Source organism: Pezoporus occidentalis, unplaced genomic scaffold (assembly GCF_034315485.1).
Source record: "Pezoporus occidentalis ecotype Australia unplaced genomic scaffold, CSIRO_AGI_Poc_V1 ctg121, whole genome shotgun sequence".
NCBI classification, from domain to species: domain Eukaryota; kingdom Metazoa; phylum Chordata; class Aves; order Psittaciformes; family Psittacidae; genus Pezoporus; species Pezoporus occidentalis.
Window position 1 is genome coordinate 1211278 of NW_026913006.1, and position 24318 is coordinate 1235595.

The 24318-nt window shown below is 41.5% G+C and overlaps 1 protein-coding gene across 3 annotated transcripts in view; it reads right to left on the minus strand.

The window, feature by feature from the left end:
* The window catches only part of NELL1 (neural EGFL like 1), a 289435-nt gene that overhangs the window by 234452 nt on the left and 30665 nt on the right, over positions 1-24318 (minus strand). For all 3 annotated transcript variants that reach the window (XM_062607252.1, XM_062607250.1, XM_062607249.1), the window contains exon 4: positions 13315-13485. In XM_062607252.1, coding sequence (XP_062463236.1) covers positions 13315-13485 — 171 coding nt within the window. The remainder of the gene's footprint in view (positions 1-13314; positions 13486-24318) is intronic.

Here is a 24318-nt window from a genome sequence, read left to right on the forward strand (position 1 = left end):
AAAAAAACTTGCTCTGCTCTACGCCCTCTGCCGGTTTTCTTTTGTAAGAAAAGAGGTGGTTTTCAGGCTGAAAAACTACTGTTGCTGAGCAGATACAAAAGGATCCTTCTTTTTTAACAGCTACATTAAGCTCCCACATCAATTCTCATTCCTTTGCTTGATTTTTCTGGCCTGAGATGTGTCACTTTATATGGCTTTATTCATGCTTGGCCAATACTTTGTATTTGCCATATAAATAGTTAAATTACATCTACTATACTTCCAGGTTATGAAGTGCTGGTCTAGAGCTCCTTGGAGACCAGTTTCCAACACATTTGGCTTTGGTACCCACACAGGGAAATGCACAGTACACTTCACAAGAACAGGAATGCTTAGAAAGAGGGCCCTGGGGAACTGCAGTCTCTAAAACCACTGCAGACTGAACAGCTCCTCCAGTATGAGAAGGCCGAGGGCTCCAGGTTAATGGAAGCTCTACTCCAAGCTTCAGACTTTCAGATTTATGTTTACTGCATGCAGTTTCCAAGAGAAAGCTTGATTCGCCCCTACTTTATGCCAACATGTTTCAAAGAAGTTAAACCATAAACCTGGAGTAATACAGCCATGAGCCTTCTTTCTTGAACCGTTCATGCTCAGAATACATTCACTAACCACCCTTCCATTTAGCTACACGTAGGAAGAAAAATACCTTTTAATTGACATGATCCTTGTGCTTTGTATCTGCACCTTATCTACACACTTGGATTTATTAAGCATTCTTATGCAAGCCTCAGAAACACTTTTTTTCAAGGATGCATTCCAAACAGGTATCTGTGGCATAATGAACACAACGTACAGAAACAGAAGATCTATAAAATGATCAGTGGATTCTTGAAAGGAAGCCCATCTAAAGCATCTGCAGGAAAATACACATACATGCACATTTCTCTGCACAGGAGAAGAACCTCTAGAAATCAAGCTCTGCTGGAGAAGTTTCCTTCTGTACATTCAATCCAAAATTATTTTGATCATCTTTATAATGTTCTGGTAAAATGGAGAAATAGCCTCATTTTAAATGTGTGCAAACTGAAGCACAGAAAAACAAACTGATCAACCAAGATGACAAGACAGTCAGGGAGAGACAGTGCTCACGACCTAAGCCATCAGACTGGGCACAACTGGGTCTTAACTGTCTCAGGCACTGGGCCATGTGCCCTCTGGAAAAAAAAGTGACCTGAAATTGTCTCTTGCAGTGAAGATTTCTTATACACAACTTGAACAAGCTGAAGTTGACACTTGGAGAGTATTTCCACTTTTGTGGAGGTGCAGCTCTACTTCATACACACACATTTGCCATGCCAGAAGCATTTTGGAAAGAGCTGAAATATTTAGCAGAACATGAAAATAAACTTTGTGCCTGGTCACATTTGAATACATTAGCCAATATGGAGTGATGAGGAGAAGTAACTATCTAAAAATCTGAATAGACTCCAACAGTTAGTACAAAGCAACGCACCAAATCATGACATTTCAAAATTTTTAGGTCTAAAATATGACTAGATCACTAAAATCTGCCTTCTTAAATGGGCTAGACAGGAACCAGAGAGATTTATTTCATTAGCAGTACAATTAAGAAATAAATAGCTGCAGCCTAAATATTCATGTGGCTAAGGCATGGCATGAACCTCATTTCTCAGCCCCTGGTCTCTATTAACCCAAAAACAAGCTTTTTTGTTCCTGATCAGGCCGGCACTCATCCCACTGAAGCTATAAATTTCCACATAGCCACAAGGTGTTGAATTCATCACACCCAATTTTAGATGTCTCCAAAGCTGACACCTACAGTGGAGCTGATCCTCTAGTCTCACTTTTTTCATGAAGAGACATCAGTGTTTCTAGGGTGTGATTCATCTTCCAGTAAATGAATCACTCTCTGAAGGCCCCACAATGACTGCACAGGAGCCCTTACTAACACCAGGGTGAATCATCAAGACATGTTTTTGCAGTTCAAAACCTGATCATTCTCTTGCAACCATTCTGGATCCTCAGATCCTTTAAATAAACTGAAGGGTGTGGAAAAGTCACACAAAATAACGTGCTGTTCTCAGCAATGTCTTCCAAACAGCTCTCGACTTCTGTAATGGAATGTCAGAGGAGAGAGGAAGGTTCCCCCATATTTTGCATCAGTCTTTCTCTTAACATCCTTGCTGGCGACATGGCCAGTGGGATTGAGCACCCTCACCAAGCTGTGTGGTATGGTCGACACACTGAAGGGAAGAGGTGTTCAAGGCGAGGCTGGATGGGAGTCAAAGCAATCTGGTCTAGTGAAAGGTGTCCCTGCCAGTGGCAGGGAGTTGGAACTGTATGAGCTTTACTGTCCTTTCCAACCCAAACCAGTCTGTGATTCTATGAAACAGTGAATGTCAGGCCTCCTAATAGAGTCTACAAAAATCACCAGCTGCTTCAAAAAACGTGTCCAACATGTTTTCTCAATCCCAACTGCTTAAAGAAACTGATGATTAGATAGTCTCTCACTTTAAGACAGGACACTAGCATTTGTCTTTATGTCTATCCTTCCAAAGGGATTAAAAACTGATTTTAAAAAGAAATAAGACATCTTTACATATTTCTCTTTCAATCCATTTTCTCTACATTTCCCAATGAAAATGTGTCAATACCAATGCGATGGGATTTTCTCGATAGTGTTTACAGATAGAATGCATTATTTGACACACAATCAAGTCTGGAGCAACTTGAACTGAATTATTCATTCAGTTTCCAGTGTCCTGTTTCAGAAAAATCATCTTCCTGAGGGAAAGTTTGATTTTTCGTTCCATCTCCTCTGTCCTAGCCTAGGACTTCACAATCACACAACAGAGGAAAACAATTTAGATTAAAATCTCAGGGTTTGAGGGACACCTTTGGTTATTAAATTTTGAATATGTAACAATAACTGCCAAGTATTTAATCAAAAGTTATTGTTCAGCTCCAGGTGTCCAATAATAGTATACGTTGGGTAAAAGACTCACGAGGGCATGATCAGGTTTTAAGTTCTTTTCAAATTCTGTCACCCAAATGATTTCATTAATTTTCCTGTATAATCACAGAGGTAAGGTTAATGTGATCTACTTTTCAGTTTTATTCTTCCAACTACAAATTATATTTAAAAATAAAAATGTATCTAAATAAAACTCTGTCAGCCATCTCTCATTCTTTCATTCAAGAGAAAGGCAAATCAACTTTCAAGCCTTCTAACTAACAGGAAGAAATGAAACAAATGAAAGTAAAGAGGTGAATGTTTCACTGAATTTTAGCAGTATTTCTTGGTCATGAAACTAAACCAAATCATTGTTATTGATTCAAGTAAAGGACTGGACACACTAAATGACATGACATTGGCCACATGAAGTTCAGAAATGCATCTTTTGCAGAGTACTACCCTTGTATGGCATCTTTCATCTGGAGACACTGAAGTGAATTCAAACACCTTTACAAACAAGGTCAATATTATTCACTGCATTTTGCAAATGACAAAACAGATACAACTGGTTTCTGGTAACAGCCCTAAGAGTATCTAAGCCCCACACTAACAGCCCATCTAAAAGGCTGCAGTGTTTACCCATCCATGTAACAAACACTCCTGAAAGTGCAAGAAACCCAGAAAATCGATTTCAGACAGAAGTAGAAATTTGGGCATTTGCCTTGGATTTTCAAGGTTGTAAGACAACAAATTATGACCAACTACAAGCTCAACTGGATCTTAAATGTACCCAGACCGTTATCCACGTGCCAGAGAATAAAACATGTAGCAGTAGGTTTATTTACGATGCACACAAGTATCCACAACAGACAAAGAGACAAACCGACATATGAATGATGACAATACTAAACCCACAAGATCACTAAAAGACACCCTTTAACTTCAGCAAGCTTTGAATCAGGTTTTAAGTAAGAACACTGAATAAAGCAAATTATTAACAAGAAAAATATAAACACAGCATACTAATTTCTTACCATACCAAGCATCATACCAAAAGCCCATCTCAGATGAACAAAATGTTCAGAGCATATCCCAGATGCCAAAAACCAGTAAACCAATTAAACCAAGCAATTAAAAACAGATTCTAGAAATAAGAGAGGAAAATTAATTTGGTAGGTTCTTCCAAGGCATAAAAAGAAGGAAAGCTCTTCTCCCACAAATTAAACAAGAAGCCCTTACAGCAGGATGGATATGAGATTAAAAAACTACATTAAAGTATCTATGAAACACGTAGTAAACAAAGAAGCCAATCTAATGTCAGAAAGCAAGAGGGTAAAACTGTGCATCATAATGGCACAAAGCAGCACTGGCAGTTCTGGTCTTGCATCAAAATTAACCCCAACATAAAATTCTACCAGAACAAAAAGGTAAAACCATGGTTACATGGCTCATGTCATCTCCATTTTGTCATGGGGAGTGGGGAAATAACTAAGATTATTGCTGGTGTTTGTCATGAGATGTTTGTTGAGTGAGAACTGGCAGCACTGAAACTTGGCTTCTATTACATCTTCTTGCATCATGCAGGGATCTGGCGATCCCTGGCCCAACGTCTGTAGCATGTGGGTCTTCCCAACTGGCCATTACAGCAGAACCTGAAGCACAGTAAGCTTACAGCTTAGAAACCGTCCTTCACAAAAGATATGCAGCTTTCCTCTTTTCTGCCTTACACTGATCTCAGCCCCTGATCTTTAACTAGCACAGTAAGACAAGGTGCTGCAAGAAGAATCAGGCTTTCGATTCCAACTCCTTTCTGCACTGCTACAAAAACTACATTTAAAAGAAGCCATGAACAAGCAAGCTTTCCACTAAACAGTTTCTTTCCCCCCTCCAAATAAAATCATCTGCTGAGAAGTTAATTGCTTCACAGTGTATCTTGTCACAGGATCATCTCATCGAGAAGTTCATGTCATCATTAAATGATTCCTGTATAATCATAAAATCATCTCATCCATATTCCAGAGCCAATTTCTTTTCATGACTGAAGGTAACTGCAGGCTGAGGATCACAGCCTTTGCTTGTTCACACCCCACCTTTGCTGCCCCGGTCCTGCCAGAGCCCTTCCGTGAGTGCTATCTCACACTGTGCAAGCCTCTCCCTGCAGCCACCGTTCCTTCCCATTAGCCACTGTATCTGTGACCCCATAGACGGCCGCCTTATTCCCGTGTTCCTCAGTTCTTGCCACAGATTCCTCAGATAACCCACAGCTCCCTTTTCCTTGGGTATTTTTCAACTGCCCGTTTTAGCCTTCATGGTTTGAAAGACAATGTTGCACTCTCACCATAATAAGTAATTGGCCATGACTGAGGAGGTGTATGAAACATACAGCAAACATTGAACAAGCCACTATGTTGGTGCTAAAAACAAATTCTGATGGAAACTGCCAGGCAGGCAGACAGAAAAGCGCTCTCCAGGGACAGCACTCTGGTTTGGAGCCCATTTCTCCCAGCATCTGAGAGGTGAAAGTGTGGCTCACCTGAAGTCAAGGAGAGTTTCCACTGCAATGAGACTTCACTGGGGCCAGGATATGGATGCTGAATGGCACATCTTGCAGTTGAGTTTAAGGTAAGTGGTTGGCATGACACAAAAGGATTCAGCGAGGGCTGGGGAAGCCCTTCTAGTTGCATTAATTGTCATGGGGCTAGTGATTTGCTTTCACTTTTCATTCCTGCTGAAGGTAATGCCACTAAAATTGCAGCCCAATTAAGTAATGCAGCTTCTGCTGATTCTTTGATTACTGACTAGTCTCAGATATGAAAACAACTTCTAGGACTGGAAGTAGCATGTTACCTTAGTCCTAAAGCTGAGGATGTAACAATCATCTTTTACCCCACTGCTCCTTCAATGTGTCATTACTTCGGTAATACAGATCACAGCAGTGTTCTTATGTTATTAAAATATTTGAACTAGAAGCAGTGGCTAATATCTTAATTTTTTCTTTCCTAAAATACAAAAAACACCACCAAAACCACGAGACGCCCCACCTAGCTCACTCAGCACTTACTGAATAGTAATGGCGTACTTCCTCAACTCCCAGCAACACCTCACCTTCTGAACCATGAGGCTGGGCTGCCTTTGCCACTCTATCAGCACATTTGCAAAGCAGCTCTCACTCACGGCACAGAACCAGAAACTCAGCTGTCACCACACTCAGTACAGAGCTCACTTGTCCCTCCCTACATGCTGCAGGACCATCCAAATGTCCCAGAGGGTCTGGACAGAGCTCTTCCACAAGCAGGAAAGTCTGTAAACATGCCAAGTGGCTTTGCACAACACGTGAAGTGTGAGAGGACACCTCCACTGCTGCAGTAACATGCCTGCCAGAGCCACGGCAGCACCACTCATGGTGTTCCCAAGCCTGGACATCTTCTACCCCTGAGCACCCTATATGCTCCAAAGTCCCAACACCCCAGGAACGAATGTGACTGCCCCTGGTACTACCATCTGCCCTTAAGAGTGTTGTCAGGCTACTCATCCAAGTGGTGCCATAATGAGGACTATCATGTTTGCGCAGTAATAAATGCAGTCATGCACCTCCACCTCCCTGCAGTCAACTGGAAGGTTTTGACAAGGCTGGCTTCCTAAAAAGAATTACCTTTCAGGAATTATTGCTGTTGTAAGTTGTCACAGAAAATAAAGAGAATCCCCAAGTACTAAATGCCTTCATAAAGCTCTGGGCTGGTTTCACAGACTTGAGCAGTCTCAGTTGCCCGCTCACACCCCACATCACTCAGGACATTTCAGATAATTGGGAAAGACTCTGTTATTTGCTATACGGAGGCTCAGATCTCAAGTCAGCTTCTGAATACTTCAGAGGGGTTCTAATCTGCTCTTTGACAAAGGGACAATGCATTTATAAAAGTATTTAACTAAAATTACACTACCATTTCTCAATTCAGCTCCGGTATTACCCTATGTTCCAGTTCTAAGCTCCAGTTAGCTAACCACTTCAAACAGGAGAGTTCACTTCTGGGTTGGATCTCAGTTAATCTGCCTGGCTGCAGCAAGATAATTATTTTATAATCCAAAAAGAACAAAACTCAAGACATTTGCTCTCTCTGGTGGGTTCTCAAATTCTTGCGCTCGTCCTTCTGCCTAACTGACCCCATCAGCGCTCCAGCAAATGAAAATAGAACGAAACAACAGATTTTCCCTGGAAAACATTCACAGAAACAAACAGCTGGATACATTTCAAACTATGCAGGGTAAATGTTGAGAGACTGCTCTCATAAGTAATCACCCCAATTTAAGTGTTTATTACTTTGACATTGAAAAAACCTGTAAGTAATTCTACATATATATTGGGCCACTGTAAAATATACCTGAGAATGGGATAATACAGCTCTTCACACACTTTAGGAAATGACTAAATCATTTGAGGCTTGCCAGTCTTCATTTCAGATTATTTCCCCTGCCATTATCCGTCCTCTCTCTCCAACACACCCATGGCACACAAACACAATGAATGGGAGATGCCAGTGGTGAAGCAGAACGTATTTTTCCTGCCCTGCTCAAGTCATCAACCTGTCTGTCGATGTTTTCAATTCCCCAGAAAGCCCTGCAAGTCCAGTGCTAAATCAGAGAAAAAGAAAAAACACTGTTAAGTCTATATTCAGCAGTAGCGGCAGCTACCAAACTCTGTTCCACAGGTCCCTAAAACTCTGGGGCTGCCACAAGCTCCTGCCTTTGCTCAAGCTCTGGAGGTTAACTTCTACTCTTCAGTAGCTGACTCCTGCAGGTCCTGGAGCGACTCCTTAAAGAAACCCGAAGCAGACACCCAGCTCCACAATGAGCAGGAGTTACATGAGGCCTCTACATGAGGAGTTACATGTGCTGCAGCACAGCACCCAGGGACCTGCGCAAGTGGTTGCTGCCTTCCAGGGGTAGTCAAAGGATGCAGAACAGGCAGGCAGAGATAAAGACTACTCTCAGTTGTGTTCCATAGTGCTTTTCCAGCACTTTCATAAATACTCGTAGCCTTCTCCCAATCCTATCCATACAGTATGAAAAAAAAAAAAAGTTCAGCTGATTTTTCCAGGATGAAACCAATCAATTTTCATCATAATGAGGGACTGGATTAAGACATATCATCACTCAGTCTTTGGTCACACCCATATTACCATTACACTGATGCATTACCCAGTCAAGGAAACATCTCAGCTATTAAAAAGTTCTTTAAAAATTAATCTTTTCTCACATAATGCTGAATACACCTTGAACACTTCCTTGCAGATTAACTGCAGTAACTGCAATGACACAGGCATGACAGCAGCTGATGTGACATGCCACTGGAGATCTCTCTTATGCTAAAGAGTTTACAGCCTCTCTCAAACAAAAGGTACAGTCAGTACGTGGAAATTAACTTCCAACCCACAAGACCACAGACCTGAAGTTAGGTGCACCTATAATGCACAATTACAGCACCCTATTCAAGTAACCATTTCTCTGACAGCTTCTCTTACAGCTAGAAGAGCACAGAAGCAATCTGGGTCACAAAATCACATTCACATGTTGAGACTAAACTGCCTCCAGAGAAAGGGTTTTACAGTAAGTAAAATAAATCCCTCTTGTAAATACATCCTTTAACCTTTGTTAAACTTATTACATTTTAATTAAAGTCATAGGACTTTGTTTAGATAAATTGAAAACCTCAGGTTGGCAGCCAGAATACCTTATTTATAACAACTCAGAGGTCTTGGAGTCCCATATTTGAATTCTGTTGCTTTAATTTATTTTTCCAATTAAAAACATCTCCCTGTTTACACATTTTTTATTCCCTAATGCGCTGTTCTATCAGGAGAAACATAAAAGACAGCACAGTTTTTCAATTGGAGACTACTTTCTAGCCTGCTCCAGTTTTATAATCTCTTAAGCTCATACCAAGCCCCTCCATCAAACAACTGGAAGTATCCATCAGAACCACAGCCTGGATTCCCCATTAAGGGCATTCCAGCACGTATTTTCACTGGAAAGGATTCCTTTTCATAGCAAAATGCCTTCCTCTGTTTTGCACCTGCAGAGTTCAGGTAAAGGAATACTGATACTGTCTGAAGAAGAGAGGAGCTCTGCAGCAGTATGGCTGATGAGAATGAAAAAAATTGATGAGAAGTTTCCCATGACCTGGCAGCATACTCTTTAGCCCAAAACCCTACTGTGTGCTGGGCTGCATCCCCAGAGCATGAGCTCTGGGTTCTACCCCTCTGCTGCAATCTGGGACAGTCCTGCATCCAGCTCTGGGGCAACAACACAAGAGCGACATGGAGCTGTTGGAGCGAGTCCAGAAGAGGCCATGGAGATGCTGTGAGGGCTGGAGCAGCTCTGCTCTGGAGACAGGCTGAGAGAGCTGGGCTTGTTCTGCCTGGGCTCTGGGGAGACCTTAGAGGAGCTCCCAGGGCCTACAGCGGCTATAAGAAACCTGGAGAAGGGCTTTGGGCAAGGACTGGAACAAGGGAGAATGGCTTTAACCTGACAGAGGGCAGAGCTGAAGCTCTTCCCTGTGAGGGTGGTGAGGCGCTGCCACAGGTTGCCCAGAGAAGCTGTAGCTGCCCCATCCCTGGCAGTGTTCAAGGCCAGCTTGGACAAGGCTTGGAGCAACGGCAGGCACTTGGAACTGGATGAGCTTTAAGGTCCCTTCCAACCCAAACCAGTCTGGAATTCTATGACAGACTTCTGGGGCTGTCAATCTCCTGACAAAGCAGATAAAAACAGCAGGATCATTTACATCTGCTCCACCTCAGAGCTCAAATCTGGGAAGGCACATGGCAGACTTCATTTCATTATATTAACCCTTTAATGCCATAGGTTAGGGACACTCTGGACAATGACATGGTTGCTCCAGCTAAACTGAACAGTCTCCAGAAAGCTCCAACAACCCCCTTTTCCTTGGAGTAGGGAAGCACAGGTCCTACAAACAGTATCTTGAAACAAGGTTTGTTCACCACTACTGGACTCAGCATTGGAGATACAATGAATTAAGAGCATTGTATTTAATTCCCATGTCACTTTCAGCTCAGGTTTTACTTGTACATCGATAATCAATGCAGTCTTTTCCTTTCTTATTTCAGTTGTCCAGGATGCATCATGGACAGAGGTTACTGCCCAGGCCCAGCACAAAGGCTCTCTGAGTCAGTGAGAGGAGTCCAGTGACACTCAGCAGGTTTTTAGTCTGGACTCTCAGTTATCTTCCTGTGTCAGCAGCTCCGGGCTCTAGCATCAAACTCAGCTACAGTTCCCACTCCTTGGTCTTGAAGGAGCACCGAAAGGAGCAAGTAAGATGCAGCAGGAGCTGATTTCAAAAGGCCACATACTTGAGCAAATACAGCTCCTGTGGTACGTCTGCTCCCCCACTATATTACAGCTCATTAGAATAGAGGCAATTAAACTGCTTTAAAAATGACTCTTAAAAGCACTAAAGGCTTTTTACTAGTTCTCAAGTACTTTTCCCGAACCTATCCATATCTGAAAAACAAAGTCAACTTTGAATTGAATCCAACAGACAATCAAGTGCCAAATGTCAAAGCAATTTTACTAAACAGAGTAATACGGCTGATAAGGCTGGAAAAATAAAAGTAGGTTTGACTATCTGTTTACAAATTCAAAGATTCACCTTCCATGCTTTCTGACCTACTGCAGGTTTCAAAGGCCAGAGACCAGCTTTGGGTATCAGTACAAATCCTGCAGCAAAGTTAGGCTGCGGCTGGATACTTTTCCCGATGCAAACACCTTCCATAACTCTCAGATATATGTTAACTTTAATAACACTGCATTCACAAACAACTCACAACAGCCTTCCAAATGCCTAACCTATTACCATAGCCCTAAACAAAAAGGAGCAATGCCTTTATACAAATTCCTGCATTTCTCTAAGGAAACAGTGTTACAAGCCCCTTAAAGAAAACCAGGAAGAATCCAAGGGATTAATTTTGCTGATTCCTTTTTCTCTCTTTTTGCTTTGTTTTCATTTTTACAGGGAAAGAACAGTAAGTAAAAAGAACAAAACTTCTTGAACTCAGTAGGTACATTTCAAGATAAATTCTTGTTCTGGCGACACTTAGTCCCTACAGGAGATGGGAGAGGTCTATCTACTAACTGCAGTCCTATTCCCTCCCCCTGCAACTTACTTGTTCCATTAAGTCTGCCCAAGTGTCACTTCCCATGAGGCACCTGAACTCTGCTGGTAACCACTGACACTACACCAGCCTGAAACGGTGACATTTATAGGTAAACTCTGCAGGCCCCAACACCTCATTCTGTGCATACCATCAGCTGCACCTTTCCTCACACTATCATGAAGAAGGCTCAGAATTTTCAGAGGTGCCCAGAAGTACCTCTTACTGGCTTGCTCTTCTAGTTTCACATCTTTGACATTTACTGTAGTATGATTGGGAAATGCTTGTCCAAAGATGAACAAGATGTTGACTCCTCTTCCAAGTGCAAAGATGTAGGGGATTGAGATATAATGAAGGAATCTATAATACCAACATCCACAAAATTCTCTGATTAACTGAATAGAGATGCTGCAGTCAACTGAGGAACATAAAGACCTCCTTTTCTTCTTTTTTTTTCCTCACTAAAACTTCTACTATGATCTGCCTTCAAGCCATGCTTTCAGACTCATCCCCATTACCTTTCACAGAAGTTGTCACAAAATATCCCAAATACACAGCCAAACAGAGGCATTAATGTGTCGATTTATGTTGGGAGCAGACTGAAAAAACACGCTTAGATGGATCAGCCGTGTTTAAGTCCACCTGACAGAGCTATCTATACACATTTATCACCTCCTATGACAGCACAGCTCATTCCATAACTGCATATATCTATTGCTGCCTGTTGCTGTAAGGAAAATGAGATCCCAACCATGACTCTATGCAGCAATCCTGTCCCTGCATAGACCTCTGCACCAGTCAGATGTTTTGTGTTGTCTTCCTTCCACGCTCTGTGCAGCCAGCAAAACAATCTGCTAAAAAGGGGCATCCTAAACACATTATGAAGAACCTGCACCAAACCCCAGTCAATAAGCAAATAAAAAAGTATACAGTTGCAAGCCAAGGAACAATATAACAGGTACACAAATAATGGTAAGAGAAATAAATCAGAAAGCTGAAATGAAGATGATCTTGACAAATTGTAGATTTTGTGCCTCAGTGAAATTAAAATTGCTCCAAGCATTTAATTGCTTGTAGGGCCCAAGTCAAAGGATTCAATAAGAACCTTCCTTCACATTAGATTGTTACTGTCAGTAGTTAATACAGTTGCAAAAAATGGTTGTAACCTTCTCCTCAAAACAGTAGCTCAGAATTACTTTAGTCCAAATTTTAACTCCTTCAAATGTTCCAGTAACCTCATTCTCCTGTAATACTCTTACACCTTTACTCTGCCTGCAAGAAAATGAAACTTGAGAAAAAATAACTGCTACCAGCACCCTACCCATTAAGTGCCACAATTCCAAAAGGCATCTGCTAATCCTCTCACTGAACACAAAGGGTATTTTTATACTAATTTGGTTTAAGACAACACAAAAGTAATGGCTCATCTTCCTCATTCCTAACGACTGTTTTGACGGTCCCAATTTCAAGTTGACTTCCCTCGTCAACTACAAAGTCAGCAAAAGCCCAAACCTTCAGTAAATTGTGAGATCAAGTCCCAAGGCAAGAGAGACCCTAGGGAAGACAGATTCTGGGTTTACTGCTTTTTATTTCTTAAAATCCTGACAATATGCACCTTGCAGGCTTCTCAACTTTTAAAAGGAAAAAAAGTGCAATGACAGCATAACACCCTTCAGAAAAGAAAAAGCACCAGCTCTAGACATGCAGAAAGAAGCTTTCAGGTTTTCTCAGAAGTCTCCAAGTGGGGCAGCAGGTAGAAAACCAACAGGGTGAACTGGTTGATTATGCAAAATAGAATTAAAATGCCTTTGACACATCTACGTATTCTTCAAGTTTGCAGGTAGACCAAGAGAAGCAGTTCACAACAGACCAGGCTACACACCAGTCTATAACACTTCAATGCAATCACAGTTAAACATAACATCAGCTGGTGCCTAAAACACAGAGATGCATTTAATACTCCCCAGTTGGCAATCAGCCTTTTCCACATGTGTTCATAATCACAATGAATTATTTCATAGGAATGCTTTGCTTTCCTTTTCTTCTCCCATGGCAGTTCACTGTGCTTTTTAAGTTGGATATTTAAAAAAAAAAAAAAATACTAGTAACCACTCTCCTTTTCCAATTTTATTTCTATGTGTAAGTAAGGAACATTTTTCAAAGAAATATAAATTACTGAACACATTTTCTTACCTGTTGCAGTCCACGTGGAGCAGAAGGTGGGATGCACTCAGCGACACAGCAATCTTATGCCACTGTCCATCTGCCAGACGGTATGGGAACACCTCTGTTCTGGACTTCCCATTAAACCTGTAGTGATATCTAATCTCATCCCGCAGGCCACTGCTCTCTAGTTCAAAATAGCTGTATTGAAAACAAAATCAAGAGTCAGCTCTGGTTTTGGTTCATTCATTGCTTCTCTCACTTTCTTCTTAATTCACAGACTTTTTAAAGCAAACACTACATGGAAGGTCAGAATCTGAAGAGGTTACTCAGCATGGAGTAGCTAGTTCATTTTTTAAGAGCTAGAGAGACAAGACTACACATTCTATTCTATGATTCAGTGTATTACAAAAACAGCAATACCATTTATGCAAAAAGAGCTTCAAAACACCATTTGGTAGTCCTGGAAATTGAGGTCCTCTTTTTACCCACAGTACAGGTTCATAATACAAAACAGTAACTCCACCACCAGAATGTTTTGTATGAACACAGGATTTGTAAGAAATGTGAAACTAAAGAACTGTGCATTACCAGGGAACAAATAAAAAGCCATTAAGGTAAGAAACCACCAAGTCATCATCACATTTGTATTTACTATTTGCAAATCCACTTCTTAAAAAACTGCTTACTTTTAGCACTCCCATGAATGCAATTGTGCTTTGAATCATCTGCTGACTTTTATTGTTACAGCTGTAATTATTCAGCTTTGCAAGGGAACGAAAGCTCCTGGCTGGATTAGGTGTCTCAACAACCAAATCATAAAACCCTTCAGGCAGTTGTCACAGTCAGAGGAGAGCTCCAACTACTGCTAGTAACTGGATCAATGACAATGAGGAAAGCCACTTCTTCTAAGGTGAATTGAGCCCTTCCAGATGGCAGCACATTGACAGTGTACACAGTGAAGCCTTCTCTTGGGCTTCAGATCACACACGGTATTTACAGCATATCAAATCAAGGCTCTCTTTTCCCTGCTCAGATGAAGCCCTGGATAAAGGAGGAAGGAGATGCAGACCTTTCGAGCAGAAATAACTCTACAACTAAGTGCAGATGTTAAGTTGTCCAGCTAGTCCCTGCCCCCATCCAGCTCCATAATGCCTCTGCAGCATCCTGTTTTTCCCAACTGGGCAACACAAATTTAACATGGTACTTGAAATATTTGAAGATGGGTGCTAGTTTAGCCAGGGAGGTGAATGACAGTAATGCAATCCACTTTCAAAAAAATAAATCCAAAAATACTAAGCGTCCAGGTGCCCATTTTCATTTTAGCACAAACCTTTTATGCTGCTTGCCTCTACATAGACTTCAATAGCCAGTGTGCACAAGCATTAACAAAGGGCTGTGCACTTCATCAAGAACAGCTCTTACCATTAAAGTGGAGGCTTTTTAGAATGTAACTGAAATACAAAGTTTCTGGGGAGGAACTTATAAAAAAAAAACACCAGCTGGGAAGACCTGCAAAAGATCACAACAGACTGGGAAGAGGAACACCAAGACAACAAATCTTGAGCAAAAGAGGAACTCAAACCCTCCTCCAGCCTAGCAGTGCCTTGCCATTGCATTCTGCCTGCCAGTACCCTGCCACTGCATTTTTCATGGAAGGTCTCAGCATTATCAGGTCACCCAAATCAAAGACTCAAGTGACAAAGTAAAAAACACAGACAGATAAAGGCAAAACCAAAACTGAATGAAAACACAGCATGCACAGGTGTAAATAAATAAGAAAGGCTGGTGCTGTGAAGGAACTGGCCTGTGTCATGCACGTAAAGGCATGTGGAGGGCAGAGAAACAGGAGCTTTCTAAACAGTAAAGCAGAATATTGATTACTTACTACCACCACCCCCCATTAAAGTAACTATATTACATTCATAAGAAAACTGGAAAGGATTTTTTTTTTATTTTATTTTGAAGCTCAGTAACAGCAGAGCCAATATCAAGAAGATGATCCTGCTGGTATTTCCAAGCCAGCAAAGGACTATGATAAGTACTGTCAGTCATGTCATATTTACAAAGTTCAATGTTTCGTAATTGCCATCAAATTCAAGAGACTTTTATTAAAGAGACTTTCATTAAAGAGACTTTCTTGCTCAGATAAGCAGCAGTGAGGCAGAAACCTTAAGGAAAAGAAAATGAGGGAGAGATACATAACATTCTACTACCTTTCCCGCCTACAAGGTATGTGTATAAATATATTACATGGTTGATTTTAGAAGTTGAAAAGCCTGAGATCAAGACAAGCTCCTGCTGCAGGAAGCACAGGGCTTCCTGCAGTCCTCCATAATCTCTGCTAGCTGATGGGATCTGGTAATCACCTACACACACTGGCTGGTTTGTTAATCAGATGGCAAGAGTACAGAACTGAAAGGTCAGTCAGATCCCGCACTTTATCACAGCTGTGCTCTATTATTTGAGCAGCACAGGGAATTGCAAGGCAACAGAGTTTCTCATCTGATGAGCTTCAGTGTCAATAGTTACTTCAGGGCTAAAAACAGCTTCCTGCTTAGGCACCAAGTTTGTTGGCATTCTCCTGACTAATTTATATAATAGGCAATTAACACTTACTGTAATAACCAGTTTTAACATTTTTATGCACGTACAACTAATGCACTGTGAAGTGCTGCCGGACTGTATAAACCACCACATTACCTCCCCTGTGACAGGGAAGGAGGCTGATAGCACACAATTTCTGCACCTCTTTTCCACCACCCTTCAACAAGCGCAAATCAGAAGCAGTTACACTCAGATAAACATCAGTAAACAGCAGTCAACAAAATCCCAACAGCAGAAAACAGGAGGTAGAGCTACATAACATTGCCTGAATTAGCCCAAGGTGTCTCTATCTCAAAGCAAGGTAAAGCAACACTCTTGACTGATTTTTAGGTCCTTTAAGATGCACAAATTCACATTGAGATCTTTACTACACCATGTTCACAGGCCAAAAGATGCAGTTGTCTTTTCTTTACCCTAATACAAGTCATGCACAAATAGCTTGTTCAATAGCAAACATTGCTTTTCCTTTCCTCCTCTCACCAGACACCATAAGAAAGCCTCTTCAAAAGCAATGACATAAATGCCATCCACTCCTGGAAATAAATACCCCTGCTCTGTGCTCGAGTTCTAATCTGCAAATGTGGACTAGAAAAAAAATGAGAGGAAAAACATAAGCTGAGGCAAGAAATGATCAACCTGTGAGAAAATAATTAGTAAAGCCAGAGAAAATAAATGGAATTTTTTGTTTTGTTTCTGTTTGCAGCCCAGAGCCCCTCCACGTGCTGCACTGCATCCCCAGAGCATGAGCAGCAGGTCAAGGGAAGGGATTCTCCCCCTCTACTGCAATCTGGAGAGACCCCCCTGCTGCAGTCCTGCATCCAGCTCTGGGGCAACAACACAAGAGTGACGTGGAGCTGCTGGAAAAAGTCCAGAGGAGGCCACAGAGATGCTGTGAGGGCTGGAGCATCTCTGCTCTGGAGACAGGCTGAGAGAGCTGGGCTTGTTCAGCCTGGACAAGAGAAGGCTCCTTAAGGGGGGACCTTAGAGGAGCTCCCAGTGCCTAAAGGGGCTACAAGAAATCTGGAGAGGGGCTTTGGACAAGGGCCTGTAGGGACAGGACAAGGGGGAATGGCTTTAACCTGACAGAGGGGAGAGTGAGATGAGCTCTTAGGCAGAAGTTCTTCCCTGTGAGAGTGGTGAGGCACAGGCACAGATTGCCCAGAGAAGCTGTGACTGCCCCATGCCTGGCAGTGTTCAAGGCCAGGTTAGATGGGGCTTTGAGCAACCTGGTCTAGTGGAAGGTGTCCCTGCATGTGGCAGGGGGTTGGAACTGGATGAGCTTTAAGGTCCCTTCCAAGCCAAACTATTCCACGATTCTTTAATATCTATCTCATCTTTGACTTTAAATGCCATTGCACAAGTTTTTGTTGACTGTAAACCAACAGGTAAACACCAGGGGGATGTTAACAAACAAGCATATAAGAGTCAAGAAACGGAACTAATCTCTATTAGGTAGGTACTTCCCAGTGTTTTGCGAGGAACAACACTGTAACAGAACTAGTCTGGGTTCCTGAAAGGACTACAGCATCCAGGACTGCCTGAATAAAGGTATCATCAGTAGGCAAACATGAACTTTCAATGTTGTCATGAGATCCATATTAAAAGCCCAAGTGAGACCCCCAAGTATTACAACTAGTTCTGCTTCTGCATCGTAGAATCTCTTGTGTTAGAAAACACTTTCAAGATCATCAACTGTGAATCATCTTACATATTCTTTGAAGTTAGAATCAAATTCTTCCTTTCATCAAAACCCCACATTCTATAGATATTGCAAGCAAATATTTGAAATTCTCAACAGTAAAAATTTGTAAATACCTTTTACATTAAAGTTTATCCAAAAAAAGCCAAGTTTCCAGATAGTCATTGCCTTGATACACTAACAGGAACTTTATTTCTGTAAATACCAGACTCCTAATGCATGTGCATAAAGCCTCATATCTATTTGCTGCACTAGTTAGCCCCCCTGCTACCCTCCTCAAGACCTTTTCTCAGAAGAGTTCAGAAAGTAATCTGCTTGTCAACTTGTTAGCATGAAGTGATGGTTTCTTGTTTTAGCTGGTATTTCTCAATGAGTATTTCTTTTTTTTTGATACGTTTTTTAACCAGGTGTAATCAAAAGTAACGTATTTTGACAGATTAAGTTCTCAGAACATACATATCAAGAAAGCTCACTGGCTAGGGACCAGCAACACAATCTGACCTTGGCTGAAACGTTGCCGCTACTCCAATTGCCGTATTTGCTAAACATGTATGCTACTTCTGGCTTCTTTTATACAATTATACAATTCAAATGCTTTTTCTAGGTCTGTCTACAGCTTCTCATTCAAATCCCAGTGCGTAAGAGAAAAACATGCTGCTAAATTCACTGTTATTTTATGCACATCACAGAAGCTAGGATTCTAAGATCATGCAATGCACTTTACAGAAGGACAATATTATTCCACAATCAATTCTAGATGCTTGACAACACTTTCTGATAACTTTTGCAACCCCTTGTACCTCACACACAAATATTGTTATGAGAGGATAAAGCCTGACGCAGGGATGTTTAATACTTTCTCTCCTCCTTCCTTCTTTTATTCACAACTATAGTGAATATTTAAGTTGGAAACAGCTGCTGTGGATGTAATGACCAACAAAAATGGAAAAGTTATTATCAACATAAAATAAGAACATGTAAGACACCTGAAGCAGAAAAAGCAAAGTATTTTTATAAGGTGAAATGGCTTAATCCACCATTTACATTAAAGACACATATTTACCTATTCATCTTATCACCACAGCAGTGATCTTAACCTGTGACAAACATCACCATGTTTCATTCAAAGATTTTACTGCTGTCAGGTTGTAGAAGTGGCCAAAGGAGGGAGGGCTCTCAGACTACAAGTAAGATAAAACCCCAAGAAAAGGACTGGGATATGAGTCCTTTTGCATATCCTCAGTGTACACAGCATTTCTTTATTTCCTAGATCTTTACGAAGCTAATACCTATCCTGACACTAAAACATCCCACAGTGAAGACAGGGCACCATCTGGTAAGCACAATACTGATTAAATGCTCCAACACAAGCTCTAAGAACTAAAGCAAAGCTACTTTTTGCATTCAATTCTGGCAATCTTCCCCTTTATCATGTTAACATAAATAAAGTAGAGCTCTCATTCTGACTTTACAACTTCCATCAGCCATGATCAAGTGCCAAATGAAGCCCCACAGCCTCTTTCAAGCAGCAGCACCAACACTTAGAGCAGATGCTCTTAGAGCTACTGAACAGATGTCCCAGGGCAAGGCAGCAGGCACAGATGGCATCCCTGTGAATGTGTACAAACTTGGGATGCCAGCTAGTCAAAACAGTTGTGCATCTGCTTAACATTGTGTGGGAGAAGGTCACTAAACCCCAGGACTTCAAAGATAGGAGCACCATTCACCCTGCACATGTGGCAGCAAAATTACGATGTCAGGACTCTCAACTGCTGGATTATATATATATAATTATATATATTAAATATATATAATTATTTAGATACACATATATAGATTTTCACTGCTATAATAAGAAACATGCTGCTAATGAACAGGAGCTCCTGGAAAGTTCTGTCAGTGTGGTCATTGCACAATTTTTTATATTTTTTTACAGCAAAGCAAATTCAAGGAAGATTCATAGACCAGCCCATGCATCTGCTAGAAGTTCAGGAAGCTGCTGCACGAATTTGCCTGTCTGGACATGTTTGTGCACATCGTTTTTTCATTTCACAACGGCACCATGCCAAGAAGAATATCAGAACACTTAATGATGTTTAATGATAAAAATGGCTTCAGTCAAGACTGTGCTCTAGCATCTTTGCAGAAACACTTCTAGATGTGTTTAGAGACAAACAGCCAAAGAATCTGCATCCATTAGCACACAGATTTCAGGATTTTTGATCTACAGAGATCCTGTGATGAATCACAGATCATGACACTTTTGGCCTTGCACTGTTCCTCACCACTGCTGGAGCCCATCTGCACAGTGGTACACACAACCATGTTTATACCTTGGTTGTGCTGCCAAGTGGCTCAGCATAGACAGCAACATAGAAGCAACTGAGATCTTGTTCTAATGCTCTTCAGTGGAAACCAAGTCATGCCAAGAGCAGGCACTCTTATCTTGCCGGTCAACTGAGTACTCTACCCTGCAGGCCAACCGAGTACTCTACCCTGCAGGTCAACCGGGTACCCTATCCTGCAGGTCAACTGACAGGCATAAGCCTGAGACCACTGCCCCGTCAATGAAGCCATATAGAGCAAAAGCAGTGGCTCTGAAACAGGAGATATATCTCCTCAAACAAAAGTAAACACTCACATTGTAGTTGTTACCATGGTTCTGCAAGGATGCAAAACTAGAACAAGTTACAGCTGTTAAGGCAAATATTTCAGTCACTTCCACAGGCACTGTTCTCATACCCCAGTTCCTAACAAGTGCCAGGGTAAGATCCCAACCTCTGAAGCATTACACCCTGTGAAACACTTGATTTTGAATAAATGCTCTTATTTAAGTGTACAGATCTAGTCCTCCACTACATATGCATACTTACAAAGCTACTTTTCACAGCTACTTTCAATACAGACAGATTGAGAGGCTGCACAGCAAAGCCATACATGGCAAGTCTTCACTGATGCAGCATTAAAGACTTACTGCTGTGGCAGAGATTACGTACTGATATCATCAAAGCTCGTGAGCAAAATCAGACTGACATCAGGTAGCACAAAAGGTCTCGTGAGTAGAAGGAGGATCATCTGTGACAACAAAGGTGTCTCACTGAAAGAAGAGATTAACTTTCTACAAAAGAAAATGCAAAAGCTGAATCCCACACATTGTACAAAATAAGATTCTATAATCACTTACCTCCTATACAAGCAAATCCCAAAATAAGCTGAAACTTAATAACAAATTCTTTCAAACTCTTAAGTAAAAGTCTGAAAGTTCAACTTCACTGTGCTGTTCGCTACCTAAACAGGAGTCTTTCAAACACTTATATCCTTTCATTTCAAACAAAAGGAACTAACTCCATTCAATTAAACAACTTCATTTTTCCATTCAGACCACTTTGAAAACAACAGGAATCATGTTATGGCAGCCTAGCTTGAAATACTTGGTAACAAAAACACTCACACTGCCATTTTCCATAATAAAACATTTTGTCTTTTGTTCTATGTATCTTCTACATGGCAGCTGGGCATGCAAGCTGCAAGGCATTAAGCATTTACGATGCATTTCTGTACCTGCAACTAGGCAAAGGTCATCCAAATACAAATTTACTTTCTTCTTTTTTCATCTATGATATAAAGAAAAAAAGTAACCCCAATGTTTGCCTGCAAGCTAAAAGACAGCTGGAGTCAGAGCTTGTATAAAGCAGCTACTCATTTTCATAGCATGAGTTGTGAGGATTGACCCTAAGCATTTTTTGTTTCCATTTCATGTGTCTAAAAAAAAAAAAAAAAAAAATCTATATTCACTGTGGAAACTACGTGCCTACTCTCTGAAAAAGACCTGCTCTCTTTCTTATTCATAGTAAACCAAGTAGGTATTACCACGTTGCCCCTAAAAAATAGTACAGCATCTTAGCAGGCTCCAAAGCTAGCACAGTCAGCAGGGCAGAAAAGTGTCTATCAATTGAGGTAAGGTAAAGTCATGGCTCCTTAGGTGCTACCTCTAAAAAAGACCAAAAAAATCCTCACAACAAACAAAACACCAACAGTAAACCCCATGCTGTCCTCTAACACACATAGATACAAAGACATGAACCGAGACATCACTACTAACCGTTGGTATCTGCAAGAAGTGGCCAAATAACAGGAGAAATCTGATTTTATTCCCTGACAAGACATAGAGGGAGGTTGATCACACAGTAAGGGATGCAGGCTGGTATAACCACTCCTGAAAGAGATGTCATCCCTCTCCTGCCTGCTTATTCCTACCTCATTTTTTTGCCTCAGATCCAGCCATTCGGTCAGATCCAGACATTCCAAGTATGTCAACCCAGTGAACTTAGTCTGGCATAAAAGTAAACTGACAAGAGAAAATAATCATTTCTTTACGTACCACCATTCCAAAACCAAGTCACCTTGTATTCACACAGTCACCTTATACTCACACTATCACTGTAACTCTAGCAAGGAATGCAAGACACTGTTACACTCTGAAGTAGTCACTGTAGGGCTCATCACCCACAACCCTTGGCCAAAGGTTAGTTTCTGCAGTGCCCCATTTGCAGCCCGCAAAGCAGTTGTATCTGAGGACTTTCCAAGTGTGGGATATCAATCTTTCAAAGCTAACCTGGAACTCTGAGCTGTCATTAGCTCTGGGATCACTGTGGGTATGCAGAAGCCTGGAGCTGCCAGCATGACCACAGAAGTCCCAGCAGAACTGTAACCAAAGCAGAGCATAGCCCCCATCTACTCCCTCCCTTACACTTATCATTGCAGCAAGAGCTCAGGACATCCCCAAATCCCCAATCTCTAAATACCAGACTGCAATAAAACAAAAGAGGATAATACAATATTCTAAACTAATGAGGTCCAACATGAAACAAGGGGGCACAAAATCACAAAATGGAATATAGAAACCTTTAGAATTAAGTAATGTTAAGTTTGATGGCTTTGTAACAGTAGCAATGGAAAACTACTGAGATGCATGATACATAGAGAAAAAAAATAGAGTACAGCTAGAGAACATACTGAGAATTCTCACAAGATGAATTGTTATACTTGACATAGTTTAAGAAAAACAGTCTAGAAGAACAGGACACAGGGATAAGGAATATCTGGGAACCAGAGGTGTCCAGGATGGGCTACAGTTAAACTAACTGAAAAGTAGGAGGATAGGAGGATTATTATGTCTCTGGTGCTAACGAACCAATTAAACTGGTATGGGCATCTACTGCACATGCTTCAAAGGTGGCCAGAAGTAATGAAGATTGTTGGAAGAAGTAAACGACCCTCAGAGACCACCACCACAATTCTGTACACATGCAGGGAACTTTCTGGAAAACGATGTAATCCATATGTAGCCTCATGAATATGTATGTATGCCCTGTTGCTATAAAAGGACCGCTTGTGTGGCAATGGGGAGACACACTTTAGGAGGAGCTATCCCCCGTGTCTCCCGGTGCCCCAATAAAGAATACCTGCTTGTCAGCTTGAAAACTTCGTTGGCAAGTTTGTTCCTGAAGTTTTCTCCGAATCAAACACCTGAGTCAAACTAGAGAATCTGAAAACAAATTACCCTAATTGCTGTGCCCTTACAAGGGTCTTCCCTCAACTTCAGCAGCTTTTCAGTCATTTCTTATGACAAATTCCACACATTTCTTTCAGATTCCCAGCAAAAAATCTCTTCCTTTCTGCTCTCTCAAGGCCCAGCCACACATCTGCTTGTCGCTGCTCCCTGTACACCCACAGCCTCCACCTGTCCTGTGGATCAACTCCTTCCCTCACCGCTGCCATCTGAGCACTGGCAGCTTTCCACAGCTGGCAGTGATGAGAGCAGGCACTGCCATCCTCCTCCCATTCAGAAGGCTGTACCTGGGGCAAGGAAAACACACAGTCATCCTTACTGGACTGCAAATACCACCCAAAAACCAGTCACATGACCTAGCAAAATGTCCAACTAAGCAAGTGACCATTTACAGATAATAATGTCTTATTAACTAGGAGAGTTGTGTTCATAATGAGCAGCTTACATTTAGCAGACAGTTGCATTCAGTGTAAGTCTGAGACATTTCCCTGCTTTGCCTGTATCAGACACTCATCAAACAACCAAACAGAATAACGCAGTATGCTGGAGAGGACTCCTAGGGGATTCACCCGTCATGCTCCTGGCTGACCACAACATTCCTGCACTGTCCAAATTCAGCTTTAAAGAGTTTCAAACTGTCAGCCATTCTGCTCGAACCAGCAGCAAGGTCCAATCAATGTGTTTCAACAGCTGGTTAACAGCAGCATGTTAATGCTCCAGAGAGACAACAATTGTCAGCCTGGTGCACATAAAACACCTGCTCACAGCAGGGAGCCACGAGATTGAAGGTAGCTCCTCAAGCTGTAACTCTTCTTTCACAGCACTTAAATCAGGGGAAGATGTATGGAACGTAATAGTTCTTCCTCACTTTCCTCTTTTGCATACTTTAACCTCAAGCAGGGAAGCACGTGGACCCACTTCTATTTGCATTTGCATTTCTAAAGACCTTTATGGAAAGAAAAAAATACTGGAAGAAACAAAGCTCACCTGCTTGTCCTACTATTAAAAACAAAGGCATGTAGATGTGTCCCATATTTCCCATCATCGCATTCAGAGGGATGAAAATAAGGGTGGATCACAAAATCATAGACAGGTTTGGGTTGGAAAGGACCCCAAGATCACCTAGTTCCAACCTCCTGCCATGGGGAGGAACGCC